The sequence below is a fragment of the Lagenorhynchus albirostris genome, chromosome 8 (genome assembly GCF_949774975.1).
Source record: "Lagenorhynchus albirostris chromosome 8, mLagAlb1.1, whole genome shotgun sequence".
In the NCBI taxonomy this organism is placed as follows: Eukaryota; Metazoa; Chordata; class Mammalia; order Artiodactyla; family Delphinidae; genus Lagenorhynchus; species Lagenorhynchus albirostris.
This window is the reverse complement of record NC_083102.1, coordinates 12,274,848-12,290,732: the sequence shown is the minus strand read 5'-3', so window position 1 is coordinate 12,290,732 and position 15,885 is coordinate 12,274,848. Positions and strand designations below refer to the sequence as shown.

Here is a 15,885-nt window from a genome sequence, read left to right as displayed (position 1 = left end):
TTTTTTATTTTATATTAGAGTATAGTTGATTAACAATGTTGTGTTAGTTTCAGGTGTACAGCAGAGTGATTCAGTTATACATAGACATGTATCTTTTTCAAATTCTTTTCCCATTTAGATTATCACAGAGTATTGAGCAGAGTTCCCTGTGCTGTACAGTAGGTCCTTATTGGTTATCTATTTTAAATACAGCAGTGTGTACATGTCAATCCCAAACTCCCAATCTGTCCCTCCCCCACCCCCAGTAATCGTAAGTTTGTTCTCTATGTCTGTGAGTCTGTTTCTGTTTCATAAATAAGTTTGTTTGTATCATTTTTTCTTTTAGATTCCACATATAAGCGGTATATATGATATTTGTCTTTCTCTGTCTGACTTATTTCACTTAGTATGGTACTGTCCAGGTCCATCCATGTTGCTGCTAATGGTATTGTTTCATTCTTTTTTTAAAAAAAATTTTTATTGGAGTATAGTTGATTTACAATGTTATGCTAGTTTCAGGTGTACAGCAAAGTGAATCAGTTATAGATATACATATATCCACTCATTTAGGTTCTTTTCCCATGTAGGGTATTACAGAGTATTGGGTAGATTTCTCTGTGCTATACAGTAGGTTCTTACTAGTTATCTATTTTATATATAGTAGTGTGTGTATTTCATTCTTTTTAATGGCTCAGTAAAAGTTTTCCTTCTTTAACGCTCTATCAATAAATGGGCAATAGAAAATGCAGAATAAAAATCAATACTGTTTCTCTTTTCACAATGCAAAGTACATTATTTTAATGTATGATAGAAATCAAGGCTAGGGCCTTATGTTTGGTAAATGAAGTGTTATGTTCTGTTTATATATAGAAAATAATTCATTTCTTTTAAAATTACATACATAAGTTGTGTTTTTCCTATTATATTAAATAGAGATTAGGAACAATTAATATAGTGATCCTTAATTTTTGTGAAATTTCATCTATCTGTTAATGTTAGCCATTTTAGATAAGCTTAAAAAAAAGTACCAAATAAGTTTCCCATTTCTCTACTGTAGTTGGTCTCGCTATCTAACTGAAAAACAAAACAAAATATATTTCTATTTCTGGGAGTTTCTTTGAGCCCTAGACTTGCCTTTCAGGATAAAAGTCAGTTGGCTGCCACAATTGGTATTAAGTTCTGAGCCCAGGACCTAGGGTGGGGCAAGATGGGAGTGAGGGGCACTTGCTTCTGCTCCCCGAAAGAACATTGCTCCCTGGAGAGGTCAAGCCTTATTTTCTTTGGTCATTTGACCATCCTGACTGTCCACTCTGGCCTCTCCACAGCCTAAAGTCAGAGTTTTAGCATGTTGGGTCTTTGAGTTGGATGGAGATCATCTAGAACATCAAATCCATGGAACTGTGTCTGTTTTTGTTTCTTCCTAAGTTCTTGGTGCCTAGAATATTACCTGACCCATAATAAACAATAAATGTTTTGTAAATGATTGATTAGCTGTGTTAACTAGTCTTTTAACTCCTTTTATATATTATAGAGAAATTGAGGCCCAGAGAGGGCAATGGCCTGCCCAGAGTTTCGTAGAGAACCAGAACTAAGTTTTCTGACTCCTGGTCCAAGGCTCTTTCCTTTATATCACACTACTTTGCTAAAGAGTTAGCTTTGCCTTTCCCTCCTTTGAATCTTGTCCGTTTTTGTATATACTTTCTCAGCCTTCTTTTTAGGCTTATTTGAACACATTTCCTTTGGTTCAGTTCTAAAGGATCTGTAATCCAAAGGACAATACTTGATATACTTAAAATTTTTTTTCATTTCTACTTTCATTAACATGTTCTAACACATGTCTTTTCCTTATCCAAAGCTGTGAACTGAGGTATGTGCTAGCCATATGTGGATGTTAGTCATAGTTCAAGGGAGGGATAGCTCCACTGATGTCACTGTGAGCTGTGTGAGGTCAAGCACCATCTTTGTCTTCTGGAAATGATAATATTCGTCCTTTGCAAGCATGGAGATGCTTCTCTAGGGTTATATTTTTAGTAGTAGAATGAATTTTCCACTATGCCATGCCTATTTTTCTACAGCTGTCTGTTGTGACCAGCTGTCGTAATGATAATAACCTAACATTTGTATTGGGCTTTACACTTTATCAGGTATTCTTATATGTAGTCTATTATCTCATTTGATTTTAATAGCAACTGTATGCAGGTAGTAATTCTATCCCCATTCTATAGATGACAAAACTCAGGCTGGAGTGATGATTTGCTTAACATCATCAGCTAGTAAACAGTCAGATAAAACAGTCCCAAATGTTTGGACTCCAAGTCTTGTGCTTTTACCAGTAACCCTTAAGTTCCTCTTGTTCATACTTGTAAGACTTCATGCCGGGATTAGCCTGTGGAATGCTCAAGTTTGAGAGTATTTTTAAACAGGTGAAATAAGCAACTAATCTTTCATGTTTGGTGTTGGTGGGATGCCTGGGAGTCAAGATCCAAAATCATGACAGACTGAAGTATCTATGACTTGCTTTTCTTAGGGACAAAACACTTGCGTTTTCCCAGTCATCTTTTGGGGTTGGATTTCCTTCCTTTTCCGTGCGTGATTTAGCTCATGATGGATGTGAGGCTACTTTGTGTTTTATCCAAGAAAACAAATCTGGAGGCAAATCTGTGCTCTTGAATTGAATCTTCTATAATTAAATCTTTTATGGTTTGCATTCTCCGAGCTGCAGCTGGATCCATGTTCATGTGCATAAGTGTGTATGTATGTGTGTAGGTCTTACTACTTCCCTTTCTGTTATGTGGTATGATCTCTGATGGTGCAGCCTAGAGGGGGACTAGAAAAAGATGTAAACAATACAGAAAGGTAGAAAATGTACAGCAGCATTTCCCATTCCACTCCCTGTTATTAGTCCCACTGCCCAGATGTGGTCACATTTTACCATTTGTCTTAGTTCTTCTGGTGATTACTTTCACATCTCTAAATAATATTTTGCCTTTCTTACTTGGTTTATCAACTGTGAAACTAACTTCTGAATCCCATTCATCAAAGTTTGGGAATCATCTCACTTAACCCCAGATTTATTCCCCTCTTCTATATTTGATTAGTTTTATTTACTTGTCATTCTTCTGGTTACTAATTTTGTAACTTCAAGTAATATGTTTTTCACTTTACTTTTTGAACCATAACTTATGACAGTGTCTACAGAATCTGACTATGTAGAAGGAAGAAATTAGTGCTTTAACTCTCATGTACTTTTCCCACATCCCAGCTCATGTGTCCAACTTGAAATGACTTAAGGAGGAAATTAATTTATTGGAAGGAAATTGGCTATCTCTTAGAATCAATGGGAAGTCTGGAGAGTCAACATCAGAATGGGAACCAAGAGGGTTTAAACAACTGAGAACACAACCAAGTCCCTCTAGAGAGACTGATGCTGGCAGCAACACTCACATTTCAACTGTCAGCATTATGTCCTAGACAGTGCCACTGCCTCTGTGAATGTGTCCCTTTGCGTCATAGTACATAAGCCCTGGCTAAGAGCTTCTGGTTGGCTGATTCTAGGTCACACACCTGCCCTCGATGATAGGTCCTGTGGTGAAAAAAAGTCTGATTTCCCTTTGGCTTCTAAAATATGTATTTTTAAATTAGATGAAATAATGTACTCAACAATGAGGTTAAGTAGCAGAATCGATACAGCAGACGGTCGATTAATGAACTGGAAGGTTAGCTCAAATAACTCTCTCAGAAGGTTATCAGGAAGCAATAAAAGGATGGAAATAGGAGAAACAGGCAAAAAATTAAGCATATAGATTGAAGACAAAAGAAACTACTGTGGACAATTTTCTCTCAATTAAAGAGAAAACGTTAGCAATATATAAGTATTTTAAGAGCAAAGCTGAAAACTTTGCTGAGGGGCTTTCCTTTAGTGGGAGCTAGTGGAGTGACTTCAAGAACTTCTACATTTTATGTTAAATACAGTTATCATAGGAGCCAGCAATTCCTCTCATAGGTATATAGCCAAGAGAAATGAAAATATATGTCCACACAAAAATTTACCAATGACTCTTCATGGCAACACTGTTCATAATAGTCAAGAAGTGGAAACAACCCAAATGTCCATCATCCGATGAATGGATAAACAAAATGTGGTGTGTGTGTGTGTACATGCACACACATATTATGATGGAATATTATTCAGCCATAAGAAGGAAAGAGGTACTGATACATGCTATAACACAGATAGACCTTGAAGCATTATGCTAACTGAAGGAGCCTGTCACAAAGACTGCATATTATATGATTCCCTTTCTATGAAAGGTCCAGAATAGGCAAATCTATAGAACCAGAAAGTTGATTAGTGGTTTCCAGGTGCTGGGGAATAGAGGTATTGGGTAGTGACTACTTATGGGTATAGGTTTCTATCAGGGTCATGAAAATGTTCTAAAATTAGATGGTGGTAATAATTGCTTAAGTCTGTGACTATATGAAAAACCACTGAATTATACATTTAAAGACACATTGAAGAAATTAAAGATGTAAGTATTGGAAAAGAAGAAATAAAACTCATTATTTTAATATATGATTGTCTACATAGAAAATCCCAATAATCTAAACAATTTTAGGAAATAAGTTAATTTAGAAATGTAGCTATATATAAGGTCAATACCCAAACCTTAGTGTGTTTCTATATAGCAGTATGAAACCAGTAAACCTGGGTTTTCAGAAAACCATTTTTCGCAGCCTCTAGTGTGCTGTAAAATTCTGGGAAAGCTTTAGTTAGTACAAGCTTCATGGTGAAAGTCAGTTTCAGGTTCTCAATCTTGGCTGCATATGAGAATCACTTTGGCAGATTAAAAAGTATCCCAAGTGCCCAGGTCTTGCCCAAGAGCAATTACATCAGAATCTCTGAGATAGGACCCAGGCATTATGTCTTTTAAAGTTCCTCATGTGATTCAGATGTGCAAAAAAGGTTAAGAAAAATAGAGTATTAATCTCATTGAAGTTTTCTTAGCATAGTATCACTGAGATGAACTTACCTTGAAAATAAGGTAAAAGATAACTTTAAAAAACAGGTATCAACAGTTCAGGCTTTTTTTCTTTTAATAAGGTTTTATAATTCAGCACTGGATAATTCTGAGGAACTAGTAGAAGAGTTGGAGGAACATCTGATGACAGCGGCCTTCACTTCAAGGCCCCTAGCTTTGCAAACTGGCTTTGGGTTTTCCCAGTATCCCCACAGGAGCAGTAGCCAATCCACATCCTTACCCCTAGATCCATGTCCTGGATGTTCCCTGGATGGATCCCTTACCCTCTTCCCTTCTTTTGTCCATTCATCGGCATCGCCTTCTGGGTACATTCAGGCTCAGGAGCCACATTTTGTCACACTTTATTATTACAACTTGTCATAAACACAAGGATGAGGATTCCTCATCCTCACTTTCTCACCCCTGATCGTGGCATTTTCACTGTTCTCTGTTTATCATGATATCTCTAGGAGAGCAGACACCACCTTTCCCAAACACCTTTCAACTCTATTTTCTGCATTCCCAAGGAGAATTCTTAGAACCTGCTCAAGTTTTGGGGATCCTTGTCAAATGAATCTCAATATGTACTCTCTTTGAAATGTTACCCCAGTGCTCCCAATTCCACTTTAGTTTTCTTTCACAGTACTTATCTGACATACATTTTAAAATTTAACTACCTGTACCTTTAAACTAGAATGTATACTCCTTGAGGACAAGAATCTTTTTCTTTGGTTTTCTTTGTGTCTTCAGTGTTTAGAATAGTAGATATTGTTGAACGAATAGCTATGGGCACAAAAATGGAGCCATAACATATATACTATTTCATAACCTGAGTCTTATGCTTATAATTTTTATGACAATACATATTCTTTTACAACACCATTTTAAATGATCACACATATTATTGTATATGGTTGTACTGCCTTTTTAGAAATAAGCGATACTCTGTGGCCCCCACCCCACCAGTTTTTGCTCTCTACAGTGCTGCAGCAAACATCCTTGTAAAACTCTAAAGGTAGAAGGCGGAATATGCGTAATTCGAAGGTTTATCATATGCATTGCCAAATTTTTGTAGAAAATGAATATGTACTTCCACCAGAAGTGGGATCCTAATTTTAAATAGGGTAGTCAGACAAGACTTCACTAAGAAAATATTTAAACAAAGATTTTAGGAAGTGAGGCAGGTAGCCATGCAGGAACCTGGGGAAAGTGTAAAAGTTTGAGGTAAGAAAGTGTCTAATGTGTTCAAGGAGGAGCGAGGAGTCCACTGTGGCTGGAGTAGAGGGTGTAGCGGGCACTGAGGTCAGAGGGGCCATGGAGCCCATGATTTTAGCGACTTTATAGACCATTGTTCGAATTTTATCTTCTATTCTGAGTGAGATGGGGAACGATTGGAGGGTTTTTAGCAGAGGCAAGTGACAAAACTTGACTTAGGTTTTAAAAGACCACTTTGGTAGTTGTACTGAGAATAGGTTAAATTTAGTAAGGCAAAAGTAGAAGAATAAAATGGGTTGGGGGATACTGCGCTGCTCCAGGTTTACCAGGGTGGTTGCAGTGGAGACAGGGAGATGTGGTACGATTGTCGAAATGTTTTGAAGATAGACCTGGCAGGATTTACCTATAGATTAGATATAAGATATGAGAGACGGGAGGAATCAAAAGTGACTCCAAAATTTTTGGCCTGAGTAAATTGCAGGGGCATCAGCTTGTCATCAGTTCATATGGGGAAGATCGTGGGTGAGGCTGGTTGACGTGTGGGTAAGACTTGGAGTTCAGTTCTGAACATGTTAAGTTTGAGATATATATTAGATATCAAAGTAGACTATATGAGTAAAATACATGAGACTGGACATCAAGGGAAAAGTCCAAACTGGAGATATATATTTGGGAGCTGTTAGATTATATATCATATTTAAAATCTTAAGACTAGCATAGATCAGTAAGGAAGTAGATGATATGGATAAGAGAAGAGGGCCAAGACTAAAACTTGGGGAACTCTGATGTTAAGAGGTTGGAGAAATGTGGTGGAATCAATAGAGGAGACTGAAAAGAAGTAGCCAGTGAGATAGATGGAAAAAAGATGACAGACATCCTGGAGGCCAAGTAAAGAAAATATTTCCAGGAAGAGGGAATGACTAACATTTTCAATTGATGCTGATAATGTCAAGTAAAATGAGAGCTGAGAATTGACCTGTGGATTTAGAAATATACAAGTCATTGGTGACTTTAGAAAGAGTAGTTTTAGAGGGAGTGCTCTGCAAAAGCCAGACTTGAGTTGGATCAAGAGACTGGGATGGAGAGGAATTGGTGAAAATAGACAACCTTTTCAAGAAGTTTTGCTATAAATTGTAGGAGAGAATAGCAGCCGTGGCAGGGGACATGAGATCTAAATACAATTTTTTAATGAGAGATATAACAACATAGTTCTGTGTTGATGGGACTGATGGGAGGGGGGAGAGAGAGAGAGAGAGAGAAAGAGACAGAGGTAGAGACAGAGAGACTGAGCGACCAAGAGACCAAAAGAGAAATAGTACCAGAGTGATTTTCTTGACTAGAAGAGAGGGGATGGGATCTAGTGAATAAGTGGAGCCTTCGCTTTAGATACAAGCTGTTAAAATTTGCACAAAATCATCAGGAAAGCCTATGTCAAGAGCAGAGTCATTTATTAATAATCGTTCCAGCTAGGGAAAACTTTATTAAGAACAGAACATCAGTGATGTCCACAGAAGGGGAGTTACAGAAGGTTTTTTAAGGGCTAGCTCTTATGATTATAAATTGGGTGATCTTTACTGGGTGAGCTTTTGGAAATGGGCAATGAATAGGGATTGGTCACTTTTAATTAGCTTTGGAGCACAGAGTGCATTCAGTGTTTCTTTTTCCATCTGGATTCTGAAACTTTTGTGGTCCTTTCTTTCCAGATAGGTTGTGGTTTGTTCTTGCTTGTTTTGCAGAATTGATAATTTTCTGACAGGTGGGACTATGGGTTTCATTTTCATTTCTCAGACTTCCTTTTGGTCATCCTCTGGCTGAGGCTATAGGACAGATGATTTTGAATGGTGATCCAGATCTACACTGCTGTTTGAGTTATCTTTTGTCATATTGGCAGTAATTGTGATTTAAACAAGTCCTAATCTTTCTTGTTGCTTCTATTGCATAATTGTTCTTTGCATCATTTGAGGAGACAGCAGCCGCATGGCAGCATTTAAGGGAGTTTTCGCACATTTGAACATAGCACAGTTTGCAGTCTACTTCTAAGAGTGATTGATATGATTTGTTTATGCCTAAGTCATAGGCAATGGGAGTAGAGGAAATACTTTGCCTGGAATATTGTTGCCTTTGTATACAACACTTGAAGGCTTGACTTCAACTCAAGGAATTTTTTTTTAAATGGATCTAAGTTTGTTAAGCTTGTGCCTTGACCAGGTTGCTACCTTAAAAGGAAAGAGGGCATCGGGCTTTTTTAAAAATGTTGTCCTCTGACATTCTTTTTAACCTGATCTACACTTCACAGGGTCAGGAAGCAATGCCAAGTGGCAAGACAGTATTAGAAATTCTATTTTGGGAGTGGGATGAGGTTGGTGGGAAGTATCAAGGAGGCTTGGATGCCATTCTAATAAGTTTAGATATTCTCAGGGCAATCAGGAACCATTGAAGGTTTTTAAATCCCATTATAAAAAGCAGTTCTTTTAGGGGCTGTGGATTTAAAAGTTGTATTCGTTTTCTATGGCTGCTGTAACAAATTACCATGAACACCTTAAATCAATAAAATATATTACCTTAAATCAATACAAATTTATTATCTTACAGTACTAGTGGTAGGTCAGAAATTTGACAGATTTCACTGGGTTAAAATCAAGTTGTCAAGGAGTGTAGGACTAAGGTCCCCATTTCTTTGCTACTTGGTGGCTGAGGGTCATTTCCAGTTTCTAGAGACCGCTCATGTTCCTTGCCTTGTAGCTCCCTTTTTCCATCTTCAAAGCCTGCAGTGAGGGGTAGGTCCGTCTCACGCTTTGAATCTCTTCTGTTGTCACGTCTCTCTGGCCAAATATTCTGCCTTCCTCTTCCACTTTTAAGGGCCCATGTGATTACATTGGTCCCACCCAGATAATCCAGGATAATCTCAACGTCCATAAGCATAATCACATCTGCAAAGCTGCATTTTCCATGTAAAGTAACATATTCATGGGTTCTGAAGATTAGGGTGTGGACATTTTTGGGGGGCATTATTCTGCCTGACACAGACGTCATTAAAGTATAGATTGTATTTTAAACCTTGGGAATAGAAAGTATTACTCAAGGATAGTGTGGGGTTGTTTCCTGAATCTTCATCTGCTGGGACATTACTTTAACCTTCCTTGTCCTATATGACCAAATCTCTTGGGTATCCTGAATTCCTCTATCACTTCCAGATCTGGGATACCTGGAGAGATGTTTTACCAAGTTCTCAACCAGAGGACTGGTACCTGCTTTCTTGACCTTGTTAATCCCATGGTCTGAGGCCAAACCCAATTTCTGCCCTTCTTTCACCTCCTCTCAGCTACCTCTACCTCTTAAGCTCTGTTGCTGCCCTGATACTGTGTTCTCCTTGGATCTAAATGACTTCTTCATCTTGCTCTGGAGCTGCCAGACCTCCCTTTGGACTTGACTTGTGATTGTTGTCACTGTCCTGACATTTCTTTTCAACCTCCTACCCATCCACTAGCTCTCTCCCTTCAGCCTGCTGCATTTTTGGGAGAGTTTATTTCAGTACCCAAGATCTGAGACACAATTGAGAGCTTCAAGCCCTTTGAATGTTAAGAGAGGTAGCAGGAAAACAGAAGCCAGCGTCTGTTGTGATGCTATGGACTTGCCTATAATTTCGAGGCTAAGAGCACAGTGCTGAAAATCTGACATTTTGGGGTTCCATTTCAGGTTCTGATATTTACCAGCTATAATAATGTTAAGTAATCTATATTAGTCTCAATTTTCTTATTTGTAAAGTAGGAATAAATGATAACCTCAAAGGCTTGTTATAAGCATTAAATGAGATAATGGATATAACCCAGTACAGTGTAGAAAGTGCTTATTTCATGTTTTGTTCTTGGTTCTTCAGATCATTATGGGATGTGGACAGAGACACAAATAAGAAAACATAGGATACTGGTGTGATACATCCAAATATTTCTATTTGGATGTTTTATTTTGAATTTGGGGAAAGTTGCGGTTAGTATTGTCAATGGCAGAGCCACTGGGGTGCAGAGGGAGTAGTATGGTCTTATTTGTCTTTAGTGACGTTCTCAATCCAGGTGATATATTTCTGAACATTGGTGTAGATGCCCACATCCCCTTCCCTGAAGTGTCCGACCTCGATCCCCTGTAGCTTGCCTTTGCAGATGACAGTAGCAACGGCCACCTCCTACAAGGGATCATGCAGAGAGAGGGAGAGAGACAGACATGGTCAGATCTTCTCCCTATAGGAGCCCTCTCGTCAGCGATGTGGATGCGCCCTGTCTAGAGGTAGCATGCTGCATCAGGAAGAGAGCAATGAGTTGGGAGACTGGAAGCTTGAGTCATTTATCTAGCTTTGTCATAACTAATCTTGTGTGACATTGAGAAAGTCAGAGAAAAACCTTGCTAGAACTCACATGTAAAATGAGTCAAACTCCATTTGTTTGAACTGGTGAAGCCAGTTTCAATTTGTGAAAAGTTTCAGTTAATTTTTTAAAAGCAATGCCCGTTTCATAGTTGCATCTATGAGAATAAAAACCTAGCAAAGTGTTATTAACTCTAGATACTGCGTGATGCCCCTTTAATGAATACAGACATCTCTAAGGAGGGCCCTTTACTGAAGGTAATGGGGGGCTTTGCTGCAGCCTTATCAAATTTTCAAAAAATTATGAAGCTGTGGGCTTTCAATTTTTTAAATATCACGATTAAATAGTTAACTGGACATATATAATACAAGTAAGTGAAAGTTGAATAGAGAGAAAAGATTACCCCAAAAATTCGACTGAGCACTTTCACAAATTTAACGCATATGGAGTTTCTGTGGCTTTTTCCTTGTTCGGTTTTCTGGCAGTCTGCATCAGACATCATGGGGGCCTCCAGGTTCTGCCTTAAATCAGGGTGTCTGCCTGAGGGAAGACAGGAATAAAAGAAACCTTCCTGTTCACAATTTTTTTTTTCACAATTGTTATTTAGTGCTCCAATTACCACCTTCTATTTCAACTGGTGTTTTGTGTGTGTCTGAAGAAAATAATGAGACAAAGGGAAGACATGATTTTGTGCATGGTTAGGAGAGTTAAACTTGAGGATTTTGAAATAGCCTTTATGTCCCTTTAAAAAGCAGAGTTTTCTTTCTTCTCTGTGTCTGTTCTTGGAGGCATAAGAGGTGACCTGACTCAAGTTCTCAGGTGTCCTCCACATGTTAAGTGAGCCAGTATGGGAGAGGGGAGCACAGACTCTTTAACGTGAACTGTACCTCTGACGATCAGGAATGGCGTGGCCTCTGTGCAGAGTCAGGTGGCCTGGTGGCCCCCTCTGCCAAAGCTCTGAAGAAGCATGGAGCATTAGTCACCCTGGGAAGGGAGGAGCTTTGGACTTCTGGGAGGGTCTCTTTTTGTCAGACCACTCATATAGTATCTCCCTTTGGTCTCCATCCATTCTACTCCCTTCTCAGCTATACAGACATGGGTGCTCCTCTTCAGGGATAACTGATGACCCTGGTTTTCTGTGGGAGGTGCACTCACCGCTGTTGTCTTGGCTCCAGTCCAAGCCTGAAAGCATACAGATGGTGCCTGGCTTGACGGTGCTGGTGGCGAGGGGAATGGGCTGGACTTTATGGTTGAGGATGGCGGGCTTAGCCAGCCTAATGAGCATGAGGTCATCCTGGGGGGAACTATGACTGTAGTTCCAGTAGCGGACAATCTGGATAGGGTCAATTATCTGCTCTGTCCCATCTCTGATTCTGATCCTGAGATTTCCCAGCATCACTCTCAGGTTTCTGGAGGGATAAATGGTTGGAAGTAATCATCATCATCATCGTCATCATCATCTAAGCTGATGTTGAATGTTATAGTGTGCCAGAGACTTTGCCAAGGGCTGTATCTGGATTCTGGATTACGTCATTTACCACTCACAACAAATCTGTGAGGTGGATTCTATTTTGAATCCCCATTTTACAGATGAAGTAACGAACGGAGGCACATAAGAGTATTCACCCATGTCACACAGTTGAGTGGTGGAGCCTTTAACCACTATGTTTTTTTATGTAGTGTCCTTAATGTAGTGGAGAAGAAAAGGATGCATGGCATAGAAATATTATTTTCCCTCCTTTCCAGCTCCAGCCTATCAGGTTGGGTTATTTCCATTCTGGTGGAGGTAAGAGAATGAGGTGACTTGAGTGTTGGGTATCTCCTGTTTGCTTCATCAGATCTACTCACAACTCTTTCATCCTGCTCTGTACTTTGGAAGGTGATATATGTGGATTAAGTCAGTGGGCTTTCTGGTCCTCTAGCGTTTGATTGGTGTTTGGCCAATAAGAAGCACCAGAAAGTAAGGGGAGGGAGAAGGGAGAGGTTGGAGTATTTATCCTCCCATCTTTCTTCCTGTAAGGTTGCCACAGGGCGTGGCTGTTGGCTGTCTCTTGACCAATGGTTACAGCCCCTATCAGGTAGTCCCTGCGCACAGCGCTCTCTCTCTGTGTGTCTCTCTCTCTTTCTTTCCCCCTCTCCCCCTGTAAACATTCTCTCCCCCGCTGCTTTAGGTCTAGGGGTAGTAACTGCACCTTTCTAATACTAAACGCGGGGGGACTGAACTATTCCCTGTGTTTTCCCTATAACGAGACCATATCTTTGTCATTAGTTCTTTTTATGAACTCTCCTCAACTTAATCAAATTTGAGTGTACCATCAGTTACCTGCTGGTCCCTTAACTGACAAAACACATTCCTATTGCCAGTAGAAAACTTTAAAAACCGAAGGGAGACTGAGGAGGCATAGTACGTAGAATGGGGCTCCTCAAGAGCAGCACTGCTGACGTCTGGGGCTGGGCACTGCTCTGCGGTGGGGCTGCTCTGTGCGCGGTAAGGTGTTTAGCCGCATCCCTGCCCTGGCCTCTGTTTGCTGGGTAGGCGCCCTTAGCACAGCCTCCCCCCATCCCTCATCCCATTGTGACAGCCAGAGATGTCTGCCTTTGCCAAATGTAAATACCCTGGAGGGGAAGCTGCCTGTACTTGAGAACCACCGACGCAGAATGAGTAGTAGCTGTTGTAGTGGGTAAGGATGCCCAGCACTCACGGTAGGTAGCAGTGAGCAGGCGCCAGCACCCAGCTGCTTTTGATGAGGACACCCACACAGGGGTTGAAGTGAGACTTGAGGTATACCAAATAGGGGGCATGATCTTCCTTCTGCACGGATGATTGAGCGGGGAAAATTGTCCCTGAGAAGCATATATAAGATGTTCTTAGAACGAATAAGACAATCAACAACTTCCTAGTTGAATAGAAATATGGATGATTTTAAAGAAGTAATCAGTTGGCCAGGAAATGTGAAAATATTTGACATTTTTTTCGAATCAAAATGTAAATCAAAATGACATAGTGTTTCATCTAATATTTATACTAATCATTTTTGTTTAATATTGGTAATATTCAGTATAAGAAAGTACAATGAGAGAGACTCTCATTTAGTGCTTATAGGAATGGGAATTTATTCTGTTTTCTTGAAAAGTGATTTAGAAATGGGCATCAAAAATTGTAAATGGTTCATCACCTTTGACCTAATATTTCCAAAGCCAAGAATTCTTGATTCTAAAGAAATAATCAGATGTAGACAAAGATTATTAATAAATGTGCTCATTTTAACACTATTTATAATAGCTAAATGGTTGAAATATGAGTGTCCAATGCAGTAATGTTGGACATTGAAATACAAAAGTATATGAACAAATGGAACGTCATATATATTAAAATTGTATTTGTAAAGAATATTAAACAGCAAAGGAAATATTGATAACCTTTAAGTTAAAAAATAAAAATGTACATTAATCCAGTAATCTAATGGTCTAAAAACAAGTAAAGAAACAAAAATAAACCATTAAAAATAAACAAAGCCTGGGAGTAAATTCAGACAATGCATTAGCATGTGTTGACTGAGGTGGGATTATGAATGATGTTTATTTTTTCTGCTTTTTAATATTTCCAAATTTTCTAGTATGAACATGCAGTGCTTTTATAAATGAATTATGTTATTAAAAAAAAAACTAGAGGGCTTCCCTGGTGGCACAGTGGTTGAGAGTCCGCCTGCCGATGCAGGGGACGCGGGTTCGTGCCCCGGTTCGGGAAGATCCCACATGCCACGGAGCGGCTGGGCCCGTGAGCCATGACCGCTGAGCCTGTGCGTCCGGAGCCTGTGCTCCACAAGGGAGAGGCCACAACAGTGAGAGGCCCGCATACAGCAAAAAAACAAACAAACAAAAACAAACAAACAAACAAACAAAACTGGAGAATAAAGAGGAGGAAGGCTGATTCTAGTATCAGAAATATTGTTCTTGTCTCAGCTGCCCTTGGTTCTTATGTTAATCCTCCCCAAGCCCAGTCTTGTACCTCACCACCCCCTTCTCTGTGTGGTCACACAGTTAGAAACCCCAAGGAAAAAAGGGTGGAGTATTATTAAGGACAAGAGACATTGACCTCTTGTTCTAAGTGCTTTACATGGATTTATTTAATCTTCACAATGACTCTATAGTGTAGGTAGTAATATCCCCATTTTGACTGTAGAAACTGAAGCACAGATAGATTAATTAACTTGTCCAAGCTCACACAGCTGATTTGTGATGCAACCTAGGCAAGTCAGGGTGTGGTGGGAAAGGCCTCACCAGCAAATTCTGCCATCAGAAGAACTTCATGGTAGTCAGGAAGTGTAGGACATAGGGCCCTAGCATTTGATCTTTTGCTCCCATCTTCTCCATTCCCTGCATTCTGAGTCTCTAAGCTTTTGAAAAAGGGTGCATATCAGATGTCAAAATGAGTACTCTGTCCTTGTGACTACACTAGGCTTGCCCACTGTGTGATGAAGCCCACATTTTGGAATAACCAGGGTGGAACACTCACTGTTGAGCATTCTCTGAGGCAGGTGTACACCATAACCTACCCCATAGCTTAGCACTGGGGGCTCAGCCTGTCCCGAGAGCCTTTGGAGTCTGAGAGGGGAGACCCCTAATTATGCTTCTGACAGTTTTTCTTGACTCTTCTTTTGCACCTTCCACACATCCTGCCTCTGCCTCACTCCATCCTATATTAATCTGTGCCTTATAGGACAGAGTAGAAAGTCATGGATACATACCAGCAAGGACACTCAAACAGAAGATAAATTTCATAGCCGTCTAACTCTTTCCTTGTGAGGTGCGGAAGACCAGCAGAAAATGGAGCTCTCAGCTCAGTATCTTCCTCAGGAACACCTAGGAGAGTCAGTGGGTATGGTTAGGCATGGGGGCACGCAGTGGGATTGAAAAGCAGCTCTGGGCATAGACAGGAAGGAGGAAGAGGGCTCCAGATAGGCAGATGGAGGCCCTTCTGCTCCAGGGAAGTTGGGGGACTGTGCCTCTATTGGGGTCTCTTAGGGAAGGACAAGGAAGCCTAGTTCCTAGACTTCTGCATCCAGGTCCCTCTATTTGCTGTCCCTAAAAGCCCATCTGCCTAAAAGTAGTTAAACTGTCCGTGGGAAAGGGAGCTCCAGGCTTAGGACTTATCTCCCCATGGAGTTTTTCAGGCCAGGGCTGTGGGGGACAGGATTCTCCACCTTAGTTCATGAAGACAGTGTGCTCAGGTTTGCTCTGAACTCCCTAACAGTTACTTATCCTTTCCTTCAGCCCCTCCCATCTTTATTACACTAACTTCATCTTTCCCAGTG

The 15,885-nt window shown here is 40.1% G+C and overlaps 1 protein-coding gene across 2 annotated transcripts; it reads right to left on the bottom strand.

The window, feature by feature from the left end:
* Window positions 1-10,251: 10,251 nt before the first annotated feature.
* PRSS37 (serine protease 37) lies at window positions 10,252-15,352 on the bottom strand. 2 transcript variants are annotated; one of them, XM_060155941.1, is made up of 5 exons: window positions 15,319-15,352; window positions 13,273-13,414; window positions 11,726-11,979; window positions 10,974-11,110; window positions 10,252-10,392 (listed from the first exon to the last, which is right to left on the bottom strand). In XM_060155941.1, exons 1-5 carry the CDS (start codon window positions 15,350-15,352, stop codon window positions 10,252-10,254), a joined length of 708 nt encoding a protein of 235 aa, XP_060011924.1. The 2 variants fall into 2 exon arrangements, with proteins under 2 accessions (XP_060011924.1, XP_060011925.1); XM_060155942.1 differs by having other exon boundaries at window positions 11,729-11,979.
* Window positions 15,353-15,885: the final 533 nt, after the last annotated feature.